Source organism: Podarcis filfolensis (assembly GCF_964270895.1).
Source record: "Podarcis filfolensis genome assembly, chromosome: 12".
In the NCBI taxonomy this organism is placed as follows: Eukaryota; Metazoa; Chordata; class Lepidosauria; order Squamata; family Lacertidae; genus Podarcis; species Podarcis filfolensis.
In genome coordinates, this window is record NC_139614.1 from 56,116,383 (window position 1) to 56,140,262 (window position 23,880).

At 44.0% G+C, this 23,880-nt stretch overlaps 1 protein-coding gene across 1 annotated transcript in view; it reads right to left on the reverse strand.

Moving 5' to 3' along the window:
* SMARCC1 (SWI/SNF related BAF chromatin remodeling complex subunit C1) overlaps window positions 1–23,880 on the reverse strand; it is a 92,382-nt gene that overhangs the window by 58,136 nt on the left and 10,366 nt on the right. Inside the window, exons 5-14 of the mRNA XM_083579298.1 lie at window positions 23,194–23,286; window positions 20,462–20,531; window positions 13,590–13,659; window positions 12,298–12,373; window positions 10,014–10,139; window positions 9,247–9,371; window positions 7,244–7,368; window positions 2,880–2,939; window positions 872–909; window positions 479–600 (exon numbers count right to left, since the gene is read on the reverse strand). Of these exons, the coding sequence (XP_083435424.1) occupies window positions 479–600; window positions 872–909; window positions 2,880–2,939; window positions 7,244–7,368; window positions 9,247–9,371; window positions 10,014–10,139; window positions 12,298–12,373; window positions 13,590–13,659; window positions 20,462–20,531; window positions 23,194–23,286 (905 nt within the window). The remainder of the gene's footprint in view (window positions 1–478; window positions 601–871; window positions 910–2,879; window positions 2,940–7,243; window positions 7,369–9,246; window positions 9,372–10,013; window positions 10,140–12,297; window positions 12,374–13,589; window positions 13,660–20,461; window positions 20,532–23,193; window positions 23,287–23,880) is intronic.

The window sequence follows — 23,880 nt, forward strand, 5'->3', positions numbered from 1 at the left end:
TCCATTCAAAGGGAACAGAAACAGCTCATCTTGCAACCCAAGCACAACATCTATCCAACCTGGTTTGAACATCTGTAGTGCCGAGCTCTACAAAGAGGTTTGTTTCACTTATTTAACAGCCCTTCCAGGCAGGAAGCTGCTAACAGCCAGTCTACAGGCTTAAACTGGTCATGGCCCACCCTACTGAGGCAGAAGGCAAGGTTAGTTTTAACTGGGCATACGATTCCTGGGTTACACCTGGGCCAAGTTATCTAGCATCCAGAACGGTTTGCAACAAATGGTGCATAGAGGCCAGTTTAGCTGAGATAGTTACAAAATGAAAATATGTGATGTAGAGTGGAAAGGAAGGTTAATGTCAAAGGCTGCAACTTTCAGATTGAGGTAGTTTTTACTGCTGTGTAACACATCACAGGAACATGAGGGCAGGCTAACGTGCTAGTGGCTGTCACACACTGGCTCCCTATACCCTAGAACGTACCAGTTATAGTCAAACCAGGATGCATAGCTGGGGATAATGATGTGATTTGTCTGTTCTGTGACATTGTCTTCTCCAGTATCTATCGAGCGGCTCTGGTCACCTTTGTTGGGATCTTCATCTTCCTGCAGGAGGAAAGATATAGAGTTGTTTGGGAGGTCAGCTATTGGCTGTGCAGACCACAAAAAAAGGTCAAAAGGCCATAGTGATGTCAGGGGGCAGCGGTGGGAAACGTTTTCTGGCCACAAGGCCAAATCTTGAAACTTCTCAACTGCTGGAGGGCCCAATTTGGCAAGCGTGCAGGGTTACCCACCTGACATCACAGTGACATCAGTTAAATCTGCACTTTAGTTCATTTTCACTCATTCTTCTCTAAACGAAGAGCTAGCAGTTTACCTTTCCTCCCGTGGCAACCGTCTCCTCATCCTGCTCATCTGCAAAATAAATGAGCAGAGAGAAATAAGCACAACGGCACAACTAACGATCCTTTACACCTCGTGCCTTCCAGATGTTTTGGACTACAACTCCCATCAGCCCCAGCATCCCACAGCCACGTTAGCTAAGGCTGCTGGGAGTTGCAGTCCAAAACCCTTGGGGGGCGCCTGGTCAAGGAAGGCTGCTTTACCATCATTGCGCCTTAACGGGGCAATAACTGCAGCAAGAACAAGAGCAGAAAAATATGCACAAGCCATTGCTAGAGAAGTCGTGTGACTTGGCAAACATTGAGCCTGTCACAGAAGAAAGAAAAGGAGCAAGGGTGTATTCCATAAGGGCTAGTAAATGGGCACTCGCTTAAGCAGCAGCCTTGTATTATTATTATCTGAAGGAGTATCTCCACCCCATCGTTCTACCCGGACACGGAGGTCCATCTCCGAGGGCCTTCTGGCGGTTCCCTCACTGCGAGAAGCCAAGTTACAGGGAACCAGACAGAGGACCTTCTCGGTAGTGGCACCCGTCCTGTAAAACACCCTCCCACCAAATGTCAAAGAGAACAACAACTACCAGACTTTTAGAAGACATCTGAAGGCAGCCCTGTTTAGGGAAGCTTTTAATGTTTGATGCATTACTATTTTAATATTTTGTTGGAAGCCGCCCAGAGTGGCTGGGGAAGCCCAGCCAGATGGGCGGGGTATAAATATTTTTTTTCAATTATTATTATTCTCCTCCTGCATTTGTTTATATCCCACCTTTTTCCCGGACTGGGAAAGGGACCTGTGGCATGGGACGCAGGGGGCCAACTCACCACCATCATGCCTGTTCCTGCTTTAGCTGGGAGTGGCCCTTCACCTGCCCATTGTAAGGCTCTGTGGCCCTGTGGGGAAGAGAGGAGGGATGCCCAGGGGAGTGTCTGCTGGGACCATCACTGGGCAACTGTTTTTCCACCTGCCTTGCTCCATTCCCCTGACCTTAATAAGATAAAGATGCTGCTTAAGTATCCTTGATTTCCCTTAACGTTTTTGTTGTGAATACCTTTTTGGTAAGAACACGGATGTGCCTTGTTTTAAAGCACTGTTGGAATATATTGAATTGGTATCATTTGTATTTGCATTTTTGTATTTCTATGTATCTGTTTTTTCCTGCAAACCACCTTGGGAGCCCTTGTTTGGAAAGCATAATATAAATAATCAGTGACGTAAAAAGCAAGTCAGAGGCTATTCAACTCCTGGCCTATAAAGCCCTACTTGGCCTTGATCCACCATGTCTCACTCCATATGAGACCATCTGCCCATTAAGACCCCTTAATAAGAGGTCCCTACTTGGGGTTCCTTCCCATCTAAAGGTAAGACAAGCTGGGTAGCCATAAAAGCTTTTCGCTGGTTACAGCTACAAATCTATCACTACCCTGCTTGGAAAAGCATGCTTCAACCTGCAGATATTTAGGGGAAATAATCTAAGACCTTATTTTATTTTTAACCCACGAAATTACAAACATTTTTGGGACTCACACTGTTTCAAATGCATTTAACAAATAGCCAGTTTCATTTGTGAGGCTGTGATTTGTAACTGTCAGAAAAATTGTGAAGGTTCAGTTAACACTAGTGGCATTGTCTCGAAGAAATGTGAGCTTCCCTGAACATTGTTTTAGTAGGGCAGGATATAAAAAGACTTGCCATGGCACTGTCAGCTATTTTAGTGAAGAATCACCCTTCCCCTACCTACAGAGATAATTTTAAATGCCTGGGGCAGTTTTAAAAATAATAATCGTCTGGCAGCCTTTTGGAGGCTTCTACCCTCTGCATCCTCCTTCAGAATGAGAGCCCTCCAGAGAGTAAGAATAAGCCTCTACAGAAAATTGCTCTTACACACACCCCTGGAACGGGCTGAGTTACAAAGCAAATATAGATGCCAGCCTCAAAGAAGAGGGGAAAATCCATCATTTTAAAAAACCAACCAAAGAACTTACCAAGGTCTGCTACTGTTCCTCCTTTCACCGGAGTGTTTTCACTATCTTTCTTTGGATTTACTGCAAAAATTAAACGAGATTGAGAACGTCAGGCTGTGCCTTCTCTGCAGTAACACTGCATGGGTTGTTACATTATGCAAAGGTAGCCTAGCCATCTTTTCACTCCCACTCAATCATATGGTTATGAACCACATTTTCTCATTATCTGGCTTTGCACACAATCAGCCCCCATCCCAAGCTAACAAGCTTCCTTTGTATTTGTTGGTGAATTACACTTGATAAATAAAGAACTCAAGGTTAGGCTGGGCAAGGTTAGGATGAAAGGTAATGAGCAGTTCATTAGGATCATCCAGTTATGTTTCTGGTTCTCATAAAAAAACCTCATGAGCAAAGACTAGGACTGGCTGCATGTAAGTGTTACGATATGGATGCAATGCTGCTGCAAAGTGCTAGTTTGAAAACAAAACATGGGAAATGTAAAGAGACTGAAGGTACATTCTTTCACCTTTGGTGGACGTGCCCAAGAATCAAGGCTTTCTGGGAGATGATATATAATGAAATGAAAAAGGTATTTAAATATACCTTCCTGAAGAAACCAGAGGCTTTCCTTCTGGGCATTGTTGGCCAATTGGTGCCAAAGAAGGACAGAACTTTTTTTATGTACTCTACAACAGCAGCAAGAATACTTATTGCAAAGTATTGGAAGACACAAGATTTACCCACTTTGGAAGAATGGCAGATGAAGGTGATGGACTATATGGGATTGGCAGAAATGACTGGCAGAATCCGAGACCAGGGAGAAGAGTCGGTGGAAGAAGATTGGAAGAAATTTAAAGACTATTTACAGAAATATTGTAAAATTAATGAATGTTAGAATGATGTTGGATAGAAATTAAGTGGTTTCCAGCTGTAATGCTTTAAGAGAATATGGAAAAAGGGTTATAAATAGGTAAAAACATAATTAAAATGATGTTGGATTGGAAATAAGTGGTATTAGCAACAAAGTTAATAAGAATATGCAAAAATGAATTGATAATGGATGAAAATACAGATTTATAAAATGTTAACTTATAGAGATAAGATAAATGAAAGAGGGTAAGGATTTGCTGATTTGATTATTTAAATGGGAATACAAGAAGGGGAGGTGTGAGGAGGTCAAAGAAACAAGCAAATGAGTTTTAAGTTACGAAAAATTGAATTGTTTTTAATTTTTCTTATTTTTTCTGTGTGTTTATTTTTATTTCTTTTTTCTCTCTTTTAATATGTGTTTTTGTATATTTGTTTTTGTAAAACTTTAATAAATATTTCTCAAAAAAAAAATGAAAACAAAACACGATGGGAATGTTGGGACTGTCCGTGGGAAACAGAGGGACAGTCATTTCACAGTGCGAAGCACCGGAATTAGCTCAGGGTGTAATATGAGCTGTACAGGAAGTACAGTAAGTGTTAGTCACTAGACTGTTGGAGCTTGAAGAGAGCAGCCATGTTTTTTGTAATGCTGCAAAGACAGAAATAAAGGCATGTAAATACGTTTCTGTCTATCTCCTTCCCCTGCCAGGGGGGGCAGGAAAGAGGGGGTGTGTTCTTCCCACGTTTGAGAAGAATCGCCTATCGAGACCTAGCCTGGATCTTGCTGGGGAATGCAGCCAGGGAGGTCAACAGGGAATCAAGCCGGGTGCCTGGGAGAGTTGTCAGCTTCTCCTGATAAAGTCTTGATTTTCGACAGTAAGTTGAAGCCAGATGACCAAGGCCTCCTGATCAAAGCCCAGCTGACTGACTTGCTACTCTACAAACAGCAATTTTGAAGGACGCTGTCCTACTACCTTAACACTTGATGGAAGAACCATCAAGCCTTTCTATTCAGACTTGCTAGAAGCAGTTATTTCGAAAAGCAGGTTCTTGCCTGGAACATCAAGTCACTCTTACAGTTGAGTCTTATTTTAACAGGTTTTTAAGACAGAGACCACTGAAAATCTTTCCCCAATAAAAAGAACCAAAAGAAATGGGCCAGTTGCTGGACCTGGCCAAAGAACCATCTAGTTCAGCACTGTGTTCTCACAATGGCCAAGCAGATCATCGCAAGCAGGAGCTGAGCGCAACAGCACTCTCTCCACCTCTGATTCCCAAAGAATCAGAGTTACTTATTTCATAGAAGCTAGAAGTTACTTATTTTATAAAACTGATACACTGCTTGATTATTAGAAAAACTCATGAATCGGTTTACGAAAGAGATAAAGCAATACAACTATCTATAAGAATTATTATTATTAATAATTACTTTCAAAAAGTTAAAATAACAACTAAAAACAGATTAAAATCTGCATATACATAAGCCACCATGATGAGTAGCCAATGATAATTATCCACCCTGAGACTGTGTAGGACTTCCAAGACACAACTGGGAGAAAGACCTTTGCTTCAACAATAGACCTTCATTGTTTTGTGGCTTGAGACTGAAGTGCCCACGCAATGGGGAGTTAAGTAAGCTGCACTGTAGACATCAGCACTGCCTTTGTGCCTTGCCGCTCCTTCGCCAGCCTAATGAAACACTTCTAAAATTTCATGCTCAAGGCCTGTCAAGTGGGAGACCTGCAAGTGCACAGCCGAGGTGTTAAAATAAAACACAGTAGGGAAAACAGAAGCCACTTCCTTGTTCCAGTTCTGCAGGAGACCAAGGAGAAGACTGGCCAATAAACGTTGGTGCAAGATTCCTGCACCTGGATTTGTGCATTCACAGCTTGCTACATTTAACTGTTTACTTTGCTGATCTGCCCACCGCAGTTCAGAAGAGGATGACAGGCACCACGCCTGCTGCAAGCCCAAGAGGGCACTGCTGTCAGCTTGCAGGCAAAACTGATTTGCGTTCTCGCAAGGGTCCTTTGTGAGTAACTGCGGCGAGCTATTATTCTTACACATTCTGGAAATTACTCTCTTGCTCAGTGCTGAAAATGTTACTTTTTGCCCATTGCTTCTCATGTTTCTGACAGTCATCTGTCTAGCACAGTCTCTGGTGCCTTGTCTACATCTTGTGCTAAACATGATGATGGTAGATAAGGAACAGAGCCTTCCAATAACCGATCAGGCAGTTCCAGCTCCAGATCAGCAGAGTATTATGGCAGTATATCTTTTAAGCACACATTTTGCTGAGGAAACACACTCCTCTTTCCAACAGCTAAAAATGTACACAAAGCCAGCTCTGAAGGGGTTTATTCAAGATCAAAATACAGACTAGATATTTTCGATGCGCCGAAGCAACGGAAACCAAATGCACTTCCACAATATATTCAGGGGAAAACAAACATTTATGTTGGCAGCTGGGGATTTATCCATTGGGAGGGAGGGAAAAGATATCTGGGTAGTAGAGCTGATCACATAACTGTGAGCCAATTACGGTCTGCAAACACAGACAAAGGAGGCAGTTTTAGAAGGAAGAAGGAGGAAGTTCTGGATAGGAGAAGAATGTCAGGCTTGCTTCGGGAGGAAGGAGAGACGAAAGAATGGAAGAATTGGCGGTTGAGCCACCTCTTTTGCAGGTCAACTCCAGCAGGGGCTTGAACATATTGCCTTAAGACTTTTAACATGAACAATCGTTTTCACAAAGGGAAGCAAAGATTGGCCTTTAATTCTTGGGGCAGGGGGGACCCTAAGAAAACAGGAAATTCCTAAATCATGCTCACATTACACTGAGTTCCGGATTGGACACACACTCTCTCCCTTCCGCTTTGAATGCAGGAGAGGTGCAAAGAGCTTCTCTCTGTGAGTAAGCCTGATGGGTGCGCCATTGGAGCAGTGTTCGAAACTCCCATTGTTCTAGGCGCATTTTGTGACAGGGAAATGTCATTAGCACGAGCAGTTTCTGAGCCCTGGGCGCAGTACCGCACCTAAGATTTCAGATTTAAACTGCAGAATGGAAGGAAAGGAGGAACTTTTTCTGCCTCCCCACTTCCAGCTACCCTCTGAAGACTGGAGAAGAGACCCTCTTAAGAATATTAGGGGGGTGGGCAGTGGAAGGACTAGACTATGTGAAAAATGAACGTAATATTCATTCGTTTTCAGCTCTGTATTCTTGTTATAAAAAAGTGCGGCTAGACATTCTGTTGTTGCACTCATAATCTCGATTTAAGGTGCCATTTAGCTCCTAGCTTTCATATCTGTTTCTAACACTGCGTTGGAGAGATATCTCTGCACGCATGGCAAGAATGTGTTGTGCTCTGCAAGAGCAGTCACTCAAACCCAGGTTTTATGCAAAAAGTCCAGTTCCGTTCCATCAAGATTACCCATCATCAGCATCAACAAACAAGACATGGCAAAAGCCATGGTACTGAGACATCTCAGTCACGGGGCAAGTATTTGGAACACTGTACCATTTTTAGGAAGTACCACTTCTTCTATGTTAGGCACAGGGGTTGGATCCTCCATGTCCTTGGTAAGATCTTCTTGCTCGTCTTCTTCCTTTTGCCCTCGTCTTTTCCCATATAGGCTTGCTTGCCTGTGACAAATTAAGCACAAGCAACAGGTCACCTAATGGTTTCCTAACAGATGGCTGCATCAGCTACATTCTGTACTACTGTGATACTGCATCTCAAAAGTATGGGCAGAGCCCATGTACCTGTAAGAAACTTCTGGGCAGTGATATTCACTAGGTGAATAGAAACCACAATATTTCTGGTAGGATGGCCATCTGTCATGGATGCTTTACTTGAGAATCCTGCTTAGCAGGGGGTTGGACTAAGGTACTGGGTACCTTGGGACGCGGGTGGCACTGTGGGTTAAACCACGGAGCCTAGGACTTGCCGATCAGAAGGTCGGCGGTTCGAATCCCCGCGACGGGGTGAGCTCCTGTTGCTCGGTCCCAGCTCCTGCCAACCTAGCAGTTCGAAAGCACATCAAAGTGCAAGTAGATAAATAGGTACCACTCCGGCGGGAAGATAAAGGGCGTTTCCGTGCGCTGCTCTGGTTCGCCAGAAGCGGCTTAGTCATGCTGGCCACATGACCCGGAAGCTGTACACCAGCTCCCTCGGCCAATAAAGCGAGATGAGCGCCGCAACCCCAGAGTCAGTCACGACTGGACCTAATGGTCAGGGGTCCCTTTACCTATATCTGGTACCTTAGGAGTACCTTCCAACTCCAACGAATTTCTAACGAATTTCTAATTAATATTCTGAAGCTAACAGTAATCATTTTGTAGTGGTGTGACTCTCTGGGACTAGATAGATACGCCTGGCAGAAATCAGTGATTGCAGGCAAATGCATTCTTCTCCATTTTTCCTGCTTGGCAGGGGGTTGGACTTGATGGCCCTTGTGGTCTCTTCCAACTCTATGATTCTATGATTTGTGGCATAGGGTTTCAGGAGATATGGAATTGGGGGTAAGTCTAATTGTAATAAGGAAAGGAGGGGTAGACAATTATGGCCTCCTTTCTTCCCAGCTTCTCTCCCCACCCACTGAGCCACATTTGAGCCTTTTTATTGCCGTCAGTCCAGAACGGACCATTAATCATTCATAATATAATCTTAAGTGGCAGATCTGGTGTGTATAACAGAGACGTGGTTTGAAGGCCCAAGAGAGTCTGTCTGAATCCAGCTATTCCTGATACAAGGTCACTGAAAAGGAAGTGTGGGGCCCTGCTAAGGAGATGGTCATGATTAGCAGGGACTCAGTCTAAGGCACAGCCCATTTTGCATGTGTACACATAGTACAGGAAATCAGGACAGAATAAGGACTCTGCTTCAACCCACCATGAACAAGCGAAGATTAATTCACTAGACTGGATCTTTAGTGAAGACCCCGGCTTTCAGAATTTCAGGAATTCATTTCTGGAGAAAGCTGTTATCCTAATCAACAATGCTTCCATTTTAAAAATTATATACACTATGCTGCTGTTCAACTGTTTTAATTTAAGCTACGTTGAGGGGTGTATGGCAGAAAAGTCACACATAAATTTCAAATATGAATAATGTGTGCAATAGCTTAGGCTCATACAAGGAAGAAAACAGTTGTCGTTTTTTACGTTCAACAACTGCACAGACAACTGTATTAAAGAACAGAGTTACATCAGGACAGACTTTGCCATATTGAAAAGTAAATTTGCTTATTAATGGTCTCCGCATGTCAACTGTGAGGCGCTCATTAGATTGGAAGTAATGACTGCGTCAAGTTTTCTTCTACTGGCAGGAGGTACATTCCCCTTGGATGATCAAGGAATGAAGCTCAATGTGCAGCATTAAACATTCATGGACTCAAGGAGACGGCATCTTAGCAGGCTGCTGTAAATGTGGAGTTGAGCCGAGCTGCTGGCTCATCTCCCTCTCCCTCAAATATTTCAGAAATAAATTATTGTAAACTGCAGGAGCTGCAGACTACTCACCCTTTCTTTCCGGCTTTCTTCCTCGATTCTGCTGGGGTGGGAGGAGGTGGCGGTGAAGGGGAGTGCCGCCGTTTTCTGGCACCTGTGGCTGCCTTCCTATCCCTCCGTTCAGGGCTATGGACTGGCTGTCACGAGCGGGGGAAAGGTCATCAGCGATAGGCATAACCTGTCCAGAACTAAGATGCACTCTGCTACCTACCAGGGCCTAGCACTGTCAGTTTTTGCTTAATCTTACCCTGTTAGTAAGATTTCAGGGAGAGGCTGCCAACTACTTAAGGGTACTACTACCCAGCCCTTCAAAGATGCACTGCAAAAATCCACTTAAGGAAACAAGGTAGGCTAAAACTTCAACATATGAACTGCTGCATGTAAAAACTGACACATCACACACACACACACACACACACACACACACACACACATACACACACCCCATGGAAAGAACTAGTCAAACGGATTCAAGCAAAGTTAACAGGTCTAAAAACCCCTCTTGGCTCCAGCAGACCAGAAGACGGGAAATAGATGGGCCTGTGGAAGGTCAACAGAACTGGTTCCCGGCTCCTCCCAAGCAAGCTTGTTCACTTGCCATTTCAAGGAAAATTTGAGTCATAGAGCTAAGTCCCACACTAATTTCAAGAAGAATACTGGCATTTCTTCGAGAACCAGACAATCGGCTTAGGTATAGCAGCACTGAGTAAAACGAAAGAACACCCAACTAATGCAGTTATTCTACATTACATCCATCATATGAAATAGGTAAGTCTTACTTCTTCGTTTTTCATATAGATACGCTGGCGAAAGCTGACCAACTTCTTGTTCTCATCTACTTCATAATCTTCTTCATTCATCCATTCATTGAATATATCTGTGTCCAAAATCCACTTAGCATGAACCTACAAAAGCAAGTGCGACAACACACATGCACAGAGTGCACTTCAGACAGGGAGGCTCCTCTCATTTTGAAAACAAATGTTTAAAAAATTATTGCAACCCACTTTATGAACAACTGCAGCAAGCAAGAAAGTCAGAACTCCTTACTTCCACATTAATTTTTATTTGTCAGAATTTGTAAACTGTTCTGCATTCAGATAATAGCCAAGTAGTACACAGGAACAGAACACAAAACAGATCACAAAAAGCACTGCAACACAAAAACCACCAAGAATGAAGAACTGCAAAAGAGAGACTAAAATAATGACAATAATTTTATTGTTTATATGCTGCCCGTCTGACTGGGTTGCCCCAGCAGTTCTGGGTGGCTTCCAACAATGTACAGTTGCCTTCCAGGGGTACAGAGACATGCTATTCATGTAGGTCTTAAATTGAGTCTGCAAAAGCAACCGTTGAAATAATCTTCAGTAGCAGAGCTGAGAAGCATTCCCATGGTGGAAGTTGGAGCCCACCAAAATCTGGGGTCCAACAAGTTAGCCATTCCCAGTATACAGGGTGTGTTCATGAGATTTAGTTTGGCCTTCACCAGCCTGGTGCCCTCCAGATATTTTGGTGGCTGTGCTGGCTGGGGCTCAAGAGGGATGTAGACCAAAACAGCCCAGCATACTCAGTTCATAGGCAGAGAGGGGTCAACAAAAGGCAGGTGGAAGCAGCACCCACCTCTGTACAACTTGCCAGCCCAAAACTTTAAAAAGCTGAAATTTAAAACGGGTTCTTTTGCTTTTGTTTCAACAAGGTTAGAGTTCAGGAGCATCTTATGTGGCACTAGAGCTCTGAGCCCAGTCTTTCCAGCCCACTGACACAGCTCTCCTCTGTTCCTTCACCTTAATTCTCATCACGTAATACTATTATTCTGCTGACTGCAGGAAAATGAATTAATGAATCCGGGAATAATGTTTCATGTTGTCACACAAGTACAGCAATTATCTGAAAAGAAGCAGTTCTATTGAAACAATTTCCTTATTTTTCTCTCTCAACGAATGAAAACAGCCTCCACTCACAACTACTGCACACAGGCCTCTAATCATTCTGAAAGCAGAAATAAGGCTGCCAGTGTTGTACTGCCTCGAAGTTCAACAGACTCCAGAAATTACGAACCTTGTCATCATTAGCATGAACTCCAAGCCTTTAATCAAACAGACCTCCTTTGCCCTAACAAGTTCTCATTTCCAGCACTAGGGCTTTTTAATGATACATTGGCCCTTAGAAACAAAAGGCCCTGGCAATACAATAACAAACATTTAATCTGGTTAATGAAATAGTTTACGAAGGACCATTCCTGTGCTGTGGCAATGGGATAACCTGTGCTAGGAGCTGAAGTCCAGGCAAACCCCTCCTGCCTTACTTTGGGGGCAGGAGAGATGAGAGCCACCCACTGAATTGCTTAAATAAATAAAAAATTCTCATTTAATTTTTAAACAATTTGCAGCATTGAAGAGCTCAATTCTAAACAGTTTCTTTCCTCAGTTTCAATATATTTATTTCATGAAATTTACATACAGCTCAATTGTAAAAAAATAAAAACACCTCAAAGCAGTTTACATGTATTTTTATTATTTTATAACGTAGTCTTAAAATATTGGTTTTGGGTTTTTTCATACAGTGGTACCTCGGGTTAAGTACTTAATTCGTTCCGGAGGCCCGTTCTTAACCTGAAACTGTTCTTAACCTGAAGCACCGCTTTAGCTAATGGGGCCTCCTGCTGCTGCCGGGCCGCCAGAGCACGATTTCTGTTCTCATCCTGAAGCAAAGTTCTTAACCCGAGGTACTATTTCTGGATTAGCGGAGTCTGTAACCTGAAGCGTATGTAACCCGAGGTACCACTGTACTATTTGTACACCACTTGAAGTGTTTATGTTTTTAAGGAACACCTTAGTAAGTAAATAAATAAAGGGAGCTTTTCCTGCTGCCATGGGAAGAATTATTTTGGTTTAGTAAGACAAGTGCTTTGTCTATTGATATTCTAGACTTACTGCTTGCCCTCTTTCGTACTTTGCATGTGTGAAACAACACGCTGCATTCTTTCAAATACCATTTCCCTCTGGGAACGGAAGGCTGTGAAATTACGTCAGCGCAATTTCGGGAAGAGCACACACTCACCTTCCAAGGCTTCTCTGGAATTGGAGGGTCTTCGATTTCGGCATCTATATCAGTAGCATGAACCCAAGTGTCATAGCTATAAAGGAAAATCAAAAGCAACAATGTGAACTCATCCCTCAGGTAGTTTCATTATGGTAGCACTGCCATAATAAAAGCACCCAGTGATTTTGCATCACACTCATTGTAAAAGGAAGGAAAGAAGGAAGGAAGGAAGGAAGGAAGGAAGGAAGAAAGAAAGAAAGAAAGCAAGCCTTTTAAAAGACATGGTATGCTGAAGCTGGGAAAATGTGTTGAAATAAGTGTAATGAAATAGCAGGTCTGGTGGCAAAACATATCTTTGGGCAAGGCAGTAGACACAGCAGTTGAGCAAAAGGAGCCCTCAGCTACCATTTCAATGGAACAGCTGCTCAACACCTTAAGGAGCCCAGCAATTATTCATTTCTACAAGAATTACGCCACTTAATATAATCTAATCCGATTAAAAGAAAAACACCACAACACAATTCAACATTTCCTAAAAACTATTAATCAAAACACGATAAAAACAAAGCAATTGCAAAGCAAAGGCTGCAACAGTTGACCCAAAATAACATAATGTGTGTTTATGAAAGGATGTGGACAGTGTAACAGATGGCAGTTTACAGCCAGTTATGAGGAAGGAATATATTATGGATTTTTGGTGTGGGTTAGTGTTTCTCAAGATCACCATATCTGCTTCTCTCAGAAGATGGTGCAGACATAATGTCAAAACATCACATGCAAATCCAAAATGTGGTTTATTGTACTGCCTGAACCAACAATCATGGGGGACAAAACTATGGCTTGCAAACAGCCGTCAAAACAGGATCTGAACCACAGTCTGACGACAGCCTGCATAGGATGGTTTAGGAAAATGGCAGTTTGTTATGTTGGACTGCACTGAGGGGCTGCTGTTTGGGAGAGCATCTATGAATTATCAAAGGAGGTAAGGGGAAAGGAAACCACACAAACTGGAGTTTGCCTGTCTATTTGGAAGAGAAAATATGGTTTGGGGTCTATTCTACGGTTAGGGAAAGCCATGGTTTGGTGTTACTTCTGAACCAATTCTGTATTATCAAGGTGAGGATATTTCATGTATCTAATGATGGGTGGTCTTTTATAAGGGTCACAGCAGCAGTGCTCTTGGACAAACATCTGTGCAGACAGCCACCTTGAATTTCAAATGGTAGGGACAGAATGTATCCCTCCCACCCGATAAGAAAGGGGCAATACTTTTGAAAAATGGGTGCTGGCACTTCAATCCTTGTCATTACCTGTCTGGGTAATAGCCCCAATGCACAAGAACTTGCTTGTCTTTCTTCATTACAGGTCTTAGCCACTCTTCTGCAAAAGGGAAAAATAAAATGCCATTAGGGTCAGAAAGTGATCCAGCTTTAACACCGTTCCAGTTTCACAAGCTTGAAAACATTCACTTTTGTCATCCCAAAGGGAAGAGTTCACAAGAGGCTGGGTTGGAGATTCATTTTCTTAATGGAATGTCCATCTACAAAGGGCTCACACTAAGCAGCAAAGGTAGAGTTGGAAGGTAACTGCTGCTCAGATTGGCTCAGTTCTCAGTATCTGGGTAAGAGCTTTGTCAGCGTGGAGCAAGGAGAAAAGCAGTAGTACAGGACAGAATAGGAGGGACATTTAGTGGTACCTCTGGTTACGAACTTACCGTATTTTTCGCCCCATAGGACGCAACTAGTTTTTTTTGGGGGGGGGAATAAAGGGGAAAAAAATTATTTCCCCCCCAGGCACGGGGCTGGCGCAGGGGAAGCCCGAGCTTCCCCCGACCCCAGCCCCAGAACAGCCTGCTATCTGCAAGCCTAGGGAGCTGCGCCGGTCTACCCAGGCTTGCGGAGAGCTGCGTGAAGCCCGGGCGTGCTCTTCAGCGCGCCCCAGGCTTTGGAATGCAGGCAGCTCTGCGCAACCTTTGGTTGCGCGGAGCTGTGTGAAGCCCAGGAGTGCAGGCAGCTCTGCGCAACCCTCGGGAGCCCGGTGCAGCTTCGCGCCGGGCTCCCGAGGGTTGCGCAGAGCTTCCTGAAGCCTGGAGAGCCAGAGGGGTTGGTGCACACCGACCCCTCTCGCTCTCCAGGCTTTAGCGAAAGCCTGCATTCTCCCCATAGGACACACACACATTTCCCCCTCATTTTTGGAGGGGAAAACGTGTGTCTATAGGGCGAAAAATACGGTAATTTGTTCCGGAGGTCTGTTCTTATCCTGAAACTGTTCTTAACATGAGGTACCATTAGCGAAAGTGCGTCTGGCGCGCGATTTCCACTCGCATCGCAGAGCAAAGTTCGCATCCCGGAGCAACTACTTCTGTGTTAGCGCTGCTCATAACCCGATGCATGCGCAACCAGAAGCGTTCGTATCCAGAGGTAACACTGTATTTTTATTTCCAACATTTATACACTGCCAAACAGCAGTGTTTGCCTGTAAACAATAAAGTGTAAAACAGGAACAGATGATGACATCCATATAGCAAAGTTCACACCAAAATTTTCCACTTCTTAAAACTCCAAACACATACAAAAGACTTAGGAAATCACTAAAAGATGGAAATGCCCTAACACAGGTGCCCTAACCAGGCAAGTCTCTCTGGGCAGGGCATTCCATAACCAGGGTGCCATCCCTGAAAATGTCTTCTCTAGCTGTACCCACTGCATCACATTTGGCAGGGGCATCCGAAGGAGGGCCTTAGAGGCTTCTGGTTCCGGTCTGCCTTAATGGAGGCAGCCCCCACAACAGTGGGAGAGCATAGGCCATGGAAAAACAAGAACAGAGGGTAAATCATTCCTGGAAATTTCCCCCAGGGATGCGGGGGAATGGACTTCACAGTCCATCTCGGTACATGGAATGCAGGGGTCAGTGAGGCGTGGAGTGCAAAAGCACCTCGCCTGGAGAAAACCCTCCAACGCCGCCATTAAGAAGCAGAGGTTCTCCTGTTAATTAGAGCTTAATTGGACTAAAGTGCAGGTGCGTGCTAGAAGAGATGAGATCACAAACTGCGGAACAAAACCAACTGCAAGGACTTTAAGGTCTGAACTTGAGATAAGACTTTATTCGGTGCAAAAGACGGTTGGGGGGGGAGGGGAGCCTATGATTTCTTTATTTGAAGTTTTCTTCTCTACATTTAAGATTCGGCAACCCTACTCTGAATGTTAGTTCAGATTATATTTGTACAAGCAAGGATGGAAGAAATTGGATTATAAATATGGAATATAACATCAAATTGAACCGTGTGTGTAAAAAAGACAAGAAAAAGGGAAGCAAGCTATTTTGAAAAAGGTTTACAGTAGAAACTTAGAGCTGACTATTCCCCATCCTTTATTATCTATGAAGTAAACTGAACAACGTTAAGAGGAATTTAATTCGGTAACACCTCAGTTCCCGCTGTATGGGATAGCTGGCTAGAACTGATGGGAGTTGTAGTCCAAAACACCTGGAGGGCACTGGGTTGGCAAAGGCCACTTTATTCTTATTGCAGCCCTGTGCACAATTGGAGCAAAGGCTTTGGTCCTCAAAAGGTCCCTGTAGATTTCATTACTCCAGTGAAACTATTAAATCTGAGCCCTATCTATTTACCATTAAAATTTCTAGAAGTTGGAGACTGTATACATGTTGCTTTTGCAGTGATGAGGGTTGCCACTAATGGTGCATCTCAACACTTCATCCCCACTCCTTCATCCTACTCAGCAAGTTACTAACAAGCTTTTAATTGCATTTGAGAAACGTTTTATTCTGGTTGTTCTACGGAGTTTTCACAATGTTAGCCGGTTTGAGGTTCCTGAAGGGACATAAAACGTAAATAAATAAGTTTGCTCCATCATTTCAAGGTCACGGGAGTTTAACATTAGTAAATGAGGCCCTGTGGATATTGAGTACAGTGGTACCTCGGGTTAAGTACTTAATTCGTTCCAGAGGTCCGTACTTAACCTGAAACTGTTCTTAACCTGAAGCACCACTTTAGCTAATGGGGCCTCCTGCTGCCGCCGCGCCGCTGGAGCACGATTTCTGTTCTCATCCTGTGAAGCAAAGTTCTTAACCTGAAGCACTATTTCTGGGTTACCGGAGTCTGTAACCTGAAGCGTATGTAACCCGAGGTACCACTGTATTGTTCCTTTGTGCAGCTTTGTATTTTGCAGATTTGTCTCGAGTATGGCATTTAAATGTCGCAACTCGGTGATAATCACACATTTCGCGGACAATTCTTAAACCTGCCTTTAACCCAAATATGTCAGCATCTTGTAGCTCAAACCTATTTCATGCAAATGGAGGAAACTGAACGTGCACAGCTTTACTTGGCCAATGCTTTTTTGACGACAATCTTGCAACCAAGGAGTGGCAGAGGACGGGATGCTGTGGGGAAGCAGAGATAACTGAGGCTCAGGCTGGCTGAGGGCTGACAGGTCATGGAGAGTTCAGAGAGAGGAGAGGAAAGACAGTCGCCGCATGCAGCCAGCTTCCAAAAGCGTAACACAATTCTTGGCATAATTCCTCCCTCTCTTGTTCCCTCCCACCGCCCACCCTGGACTTTCTCAGGCCGAGAACCAGGGCAAAAGCAGCATTCGCACACAGATCAGCTTCTGCTCCCCAAGTTTGCTCCCTTCATTATGACCTCTGCGCATCCTGCCAAACACTATTCCTCCCCTCCCCCTTTTTCTTTCCTTTTTGTAATCTGCACTCAGCCCAGCTCAAAAGGATCGTGCTTTCTTCCAGATAAAGGAAGCGGAGCACAGCTTTCAAGTGATACTTCATTCCCAGAAAGAGGAAACGCTATTTTTGAAGTGAGAAATCCTATCCTCCCCTGAGGGCGGAGCGGGCTGACACGGCAGAATTTCAAGGCCGAGCAGATCTCACAGGAGTCTAGACCGCTGCCTGAGTGCGCTTGTCATTGGAGAGAGGGGAGGCTGCACCAGCAGAGAAGCTCCTCTGCTGAAAGACTTAGAAAAATGTAAGCTCTTTTACAAACACCGCACGTTAGCACAGATTTGGCATGCAAATCTATTCTGCTCCCTCCCACAAGCAGTAGTTGGATGCCACCAACTTGAGTGGCTTCAACAGAGGGTTAGACCAATCCATGGGGAGCGACTCTGTTAATGGCTACTAGCCAGAATTAAGATGTTCTCCCAACATGGTCAGAGGCAGTGCTCCTCTGAATACCAGCTTTTGGGAAGCGCAAGTGGATAGAGGTGCTGCTGAGCTCCAGCCCTGCATTTCTTGTTTCCCAGAACAGGCATCTAGTTGGCCACTGTGAGAACAGGATACTAGAGTGGGGCTATTGGCCTGATCCAGGAGATTATTCTTACATTCTTCACTCATTTTAAGAAGGTGGTGTCAGACGCATGGCTCTCCTTCACCGGTGTTCAGTTGGATTGTTTTCATTTTAGAGCCAAAACTCTAGTTCATGGATAGGCAAACTAAGGCCCGGGGGCCGGATCCAGCCCAATCGCCTTCTAAATCCAGCCGGGAATCAGCATGTTTTTACATGAGTAGAATGTGTCCTTTTATTTAAAATGCATCTCTGGGTTATTTGTGGGGCATAGGAATTTGTTCATTCCCCCCCCCAATATAGTCTGGCCCCCCACAAGGTCTGAGGGACAGTGGACCGGCCCCCTGCTGAAAAAGTTTGCTGACCCCTGCGTCTAGTTGGTTAGCGATTCTTGCCTCCCTGTTTTTATTCTGGCTTGCTTTTATAATTATTGTATATTGTTATTATAAGTCTTGTATTTTTAGCCACTGCTGGTCTATGACTGTAATAAACTGATTGATTGAGGATTGGGGCAGCTCAACTGGTGGAGCATGAGACTCTTAAATCTCAGGGTCTTGGGTTCGAGCTCCACCTGGGGCAAAAGATTCCTGCATTGCAGAGGTTTGGACTAGATGATCCTTGTGATCCCTTCCAACTCTACAATTCTATTATTCTAAGAAGAGGGTTCCCCCCGCCCAAATAAAGATGACCGGGGGGGGGGGGGGAATGTTGACAGCAATGGGAAAAAATACATCAATACAGAGAAAGCTGCCCAGATCAACCAAGCATATCCAAAAGCAGGGTATAGCAGAAGAGCAAGTTTCCCTTTTCCACAGTGAGTGGGTTGAACAGAGAAAAGAACCTCTTCCCTTCCAATGCAAATATGTTCTGTCAAAAATACTCGGTGACCCACATAAGGACAACAGTGTAAACAAGCAGGCACATGTTCATACATGCTTTTTTCACGATGCCATTTCAGCAGCTCTGCTTTGCGCTTATGCAGAAGGAAAAGATGGATGGACCAGAACAAAAGGCTACTAGCACAAGAGGCTACTTTAGGGTAGCACCTGAATTTTTCTCAATTTTTTCCAACAGCTAAATAAAAATGATTCGCTGCACCCTTTAAACAATCTCAGATTCAATACAACGCAGCAGAAAACACATCACAATGAATTAAGCACACAGGAAAATTCAACAGACACCACTAGAATGCAAAACACACACAGCACGGATGATGAAGCCACTGTGTGCTCAAAGATCCGCACAGATGAATGCTGCCATCTAGTGTTGCTCCGAAACAGATTGGGATCGGTTCAGGGGATTGGAGTGGTGGTGGTTAGAATAACCCCATTGTCATAGAATTATAAGAGTTCGAAGGGGCCCTAAGGACCCCCTACTATGCAGAAATATGCAGCTGCCCCATCCAGGGATTCAACCTGCAAGCGTGGTGACATTATCACCACACTCTAACCAACTGAGCTATCCATGGATAGATTATGGAAAGACATGGTGCTCTTCATTGGTGATTCTGATGCCTGGGAATTGAGGATGGCTTGCTCTTAATGGACTTGCTTTTGATAGCTTACCATTCATGGTTTGCTCAAACAAACAAACAAACAAACAAACAAACAAACAAACCACAATCTGAGTTTGTACAACACAACCTGCAATGCTGTTGTGTTTCTGCCACATTTGCAAAGCAGCAGTGGGATGTTCAGAAGCAAGCTGTGGTTCAAAACAAAATGGTGGCTTAGCATGACACGCAAACCAGCTCACAATATGCAAGGCTCAGAACATCTAATGGGATTTCTCATGCTAATTATTAGTTGGAAAGGTGCTGCTCTGTGAATAGATACTTAAGTGATTCCACCCCCTTCTCCCTTATGGCCTTTTTTTCCTGACACCTCCTCTCAGATTGGTAAAGGGACCCCTGACCATTAGGTCCAGTCGTAACCGACTCTGGGGTTGCAGCACTCATCTTGCTTTATTGGCCGAGGGAGCCAGCGTACAGCTTCCGGGTCATGTGGCCAGCATGACTAAGCCGCTTCTGGCGAACCAGAGCAGCGCCCAGAAACGTCGTTTACCTTCCCGCTGGAGCGGTACCTATTTATCTACTTGCACTTTGACATGCTCTCGAACTGCTAGGTTGGCAGGAGCTAGGACCGAGCAATGGGAGCTCACCCCGTTGCGGGGATTCGAACCTCCGACCTTCTGATCGGCAAGTCCTAGGCTCTGTGATTTAACCCACAGCGCCACCCGCGTCCCTCTCAGATCAGTAATGTGCACCAAACTGTTCCTGGAAAACCCATCTTTACTGTGAGACCCCACACCTTACTTCTCATCCTAAATTGAAACAAAGCCTAAGTACATCTAATCACATTTGCTTAGATTCATTCTGCTTACCTTTGACATTTCTCTACACCAAGATAATCTCCTCTACTGTCAAAATTAAAATACCCTACCCCGTGTGGGACAGGGTATTGTATTATCCACCTGTATTCATTCGTTTTGTGGGCACTGACAGCATAAATGAAGTTATATACAAACCTCAGTACCCTGAAACCTATTAAGATATTTCTCTGTGGTATCCCAGGTAATGCTCAAAAACCATTTCCCCCATTCCAAGGTCTGTAGACTGAATGAAAAAAGCTATGTTGATCGAACTACCCATTAGGTTTCAGACATATCTCATTTCACTCTTTATAATGCATAATTGATGCTTTCCACTCTCCAGAACACCTCCTTAGTATTTTTTTAGAAATCTGTTTTTTTATCACAAAACTGATGGGATTGATACAAAATATTTCATTTACTTAGAATACTTCTATATCAGCTTTTGGTCCAAAGACCCTTGAGGTGAGTAGTAAGAAATGAATGAATGAATTTTACCTTCATCCAATGAGGTAGGAACAGGATAAATATGGTGGGTGGCTTTAGACTTCTCATCTGTGACTGTGCCCTAGGAAAGAACAAAAACAGGTATTGCATCAGAAATATGTAAAGGAATAAATGCATAAAGAATCACCTTCCTTTCCCAGCAACATGCCATATTTGGAGCCTGGATACAACATGACACTAGATGGCATTGGAATAGTGATCTATAGGCCCCATTTCCTCAACTGGACTCTGGGCATAGTAAGAGCACACCCATTTTGGTTTCTTACCAAGGAAAACCCCTAAAAATTCCAGCCGTTAGTGCAAGTGAAGTAGTCTAAACTGCTTCCTCTTTCTTTCAAGATACAGGAGAGTCATCTATTAATTCAAATAAACTACGAGCATCACCCAGCACTGATCCCACCATGAATCTGCACATTAGATTTCTTATACACCAGTTTATACATAGATTGTTTTGTAAGCATCATCATTTGCAATTCAGATTTCCTACCCCTTTTAAATGCAGATTTGTTTTAGAAGTTATAGGCAAATGTTTTCATTACTTGCGGGGGGGGGGGGGTCTAAGTTGCTATCCCCTCCAGCTAACAATGGAAACAAAAAACTCCTGTCTGCTGGGTTCTTTTTCAGCGGACTCTTATAAATATTATATCCTCTCATCAATATATAATAAATATAAACCAACTGCATTCTATTAGTATCATTTAAATCAACTTGACCTGACGTTGTTTTCAGCGATGTGGAAACCTGATGTCTTGCATGATGTTCTTTCTATACTTAATCAATAAGCTGTTTCTTATATTTAATAAAATTTAAGAGCATATTTTCTACCTCTGCCAGGGCCCATTTTAGTGAATGCCATAATTTTAGATTAAGTGGACATGCTGCCACCTGCCCTTGGTGTTAAGACAACTTAACATTAATACGCTGTAATCCACTGCTGATTTCACAAGCTATATAAACACTAAGCTGCTTTTAGCGAGAAGCACAATACACTTAAGTCTATTCTTAGATACCATTTTGGTTGTGAGTCCTAGAAGACCTGCTCCCTGCCTTGCAGGCCTTTTCCCACCTGGCTTGGGAGGGCGGGACTCTGACTGACCCCAGCTACACAAGCTGAGGCTGCTGAACAGACTCTTGTTCTAGTGTACTGTGGAAGGATTTTGCGGGAAGAGGGATGCTGCTGCTGCTGTTGTTACGTATTTTTATTTTAGATCTTATGGTTTTTGTGGGAATTGCTCCGCTTGGGTGTGTATTTTTTAACGTTCCATTTATTGTTTAGGATGCCTGATGATCGTCTTCCAAAGCAACTACTCTATTCCAAACTTTAAAATGGAAAGCGTAATGCTGGTGGTCAACAAAAGAGGTTTAAAGACTCTTTCAAGGCAAATCTTTAAAAAATGTAGTATAAACACTGACGACTGGGAAACACTGGCCTGTGAGCGCTCCAGTTGGAGAACAGCCTTTAGCAATGATGTCACGGGCTTTGAAGACACTCAAACTCAGGACAAAAGGGAGAAACGTGCCAAGAGGAAGGCACGCTTGGCAAATCCACACCGTGATCAACTCCCGCCCGGAACCAATGTCCCCACTGTGGAAGGGCGTGTGGATCTGGACGTGTGGATCCAGAATTGGCCTCCGCAGTCACTTACGGACTCGTTGTTAAAACCGTCTTTATGGAAGACAATCTTACTCGGCTACGAGGGATCACCAAAGGAAGACTGTTTAGGACTTCTTCTGTTACATTGCAATTACATGTTTTTTCATGTTGTAAGCAGGCTTGAGGATGGTCTGAACTGTGGAAGGGTGGCATACAAATGAAATTACATATGTATGTATATATGTATGTATTCTCAGCTTTCCCATCAACTATTTGGGTGAGAAGTTAATCTCCAATAGGAAAACTAAAGACTGCTGGCATGTTCCCCTCATTTCCTTTTGGAGTAGGGGAGAAGAGGGAGCAAAGAGCCTCTTCCAATTCACACAGCTAATCCCTGGTGTCATTAAGTCAAGGATTGAATATTGCCATTACGACAAAAAGCTGACCAGTGCTTGTTCCAGGTTTATGAGGCCAGTGGACAAATGTCCCCAGGAGCCCCTTTTCAGCTGTGGAGAAGAGAAGACAGCCATTGCAGTTGAAGTTCTTCCCTAGCTGTTCTCTCGGAGAGGAAGGGCTTAGGAGGAAAGCAGCTCCTACTCTACAGTCCAGAGTAATGTGGACCCCAGATTGGAAGGTAGCAAATAATGAAGATATTACTAATAGGCACCTCACACCAAGATTGTAGCCTTTCAATCTGACATCATGTTGCACCTGTGGACACGCCTATGATGCCAAAGAGGTTTTCACAGGGACAAGATACATGTAAAATGGAATTATTACAGTTATATTGAAGGTGAGCAGGAAATACATTTTAGTCACTTGACTCAAGTCTACATCACAAGCTGAAGTAAATCACCATCTCCTTCAGAAAGTTCTATTAGCTAGAGCAGACATGGAGAATCTGTGGCCCTGCAAATGTTGCTGATCTACAACTCCCATAATCCTTGGCCATTGGTCATGCTGTCTGGGGTTGATGGGTGTTGGAAATCCACCAACATCTGGAGGGCCAGTAGTTCGCCAGCCCGGAGATCAGAGTCTGAAATAATTATGTTCCTATGTGCTGAGTCCCTTTGCAATTATGCTAAAAAGATCAACATTTGACATGCAAAATGTATGATGTGCCTGATACCTGGTGACGTTTGACAATGTCCTTTAGCTTATTAGCCAACTTCAGTTCAATTTCTGGTACGAGGTAGATGGTTGGTCTGCTCAGACAGTTATTCTGGAAGAGAAAATAAAGGAAAGATCGTTTTATTAAAAACAAAAACCAGTAATAAAGAGATTACCGGCACAACTAAGGTAATCCATTTACACACAACCTGGAAATGGCAGGAGAGAGCTGGAGAGTCTTCATGGCTTGCAAGGGGACCATCCCTGGAGCCCAAAGAGGACATCTGTGAGGGCAGAGGAAGCCCCAAAGAGGTGCAGCTGGGCTTTGTTTAGGCTGCTCAGCCTTTGTGCCTAACAGCTGGTGAGAGCGGTAGCAGCAGTAGCTGCTTTCCCGCACATCCTCCAGCCGACTCCAGAGCTTCCATTCTAGTTGTGAATATTTTTGTATACAGTATTCTTTGTCTAGTGATGCGGGTGGCACTGTGGGTTAAACCACAGAGCCTAGGACTTGCCGATCAGAAGGTCGGCGGTTCCAATCCCCGCAACGGGGTGAACTCTCATTGCTCGGTCCCTGCTCCTGCCAACCTAGCAGTTTGAAAGCACGTCAAAGTGCAAGGAGATAAATAGGTACCGCTCTGGCGGGAAGGTAAATGGTGTTTCCGTGCGCTGCTCTGGTTCGCCAGAAGCGGCTTAGTCATGCTGGCCA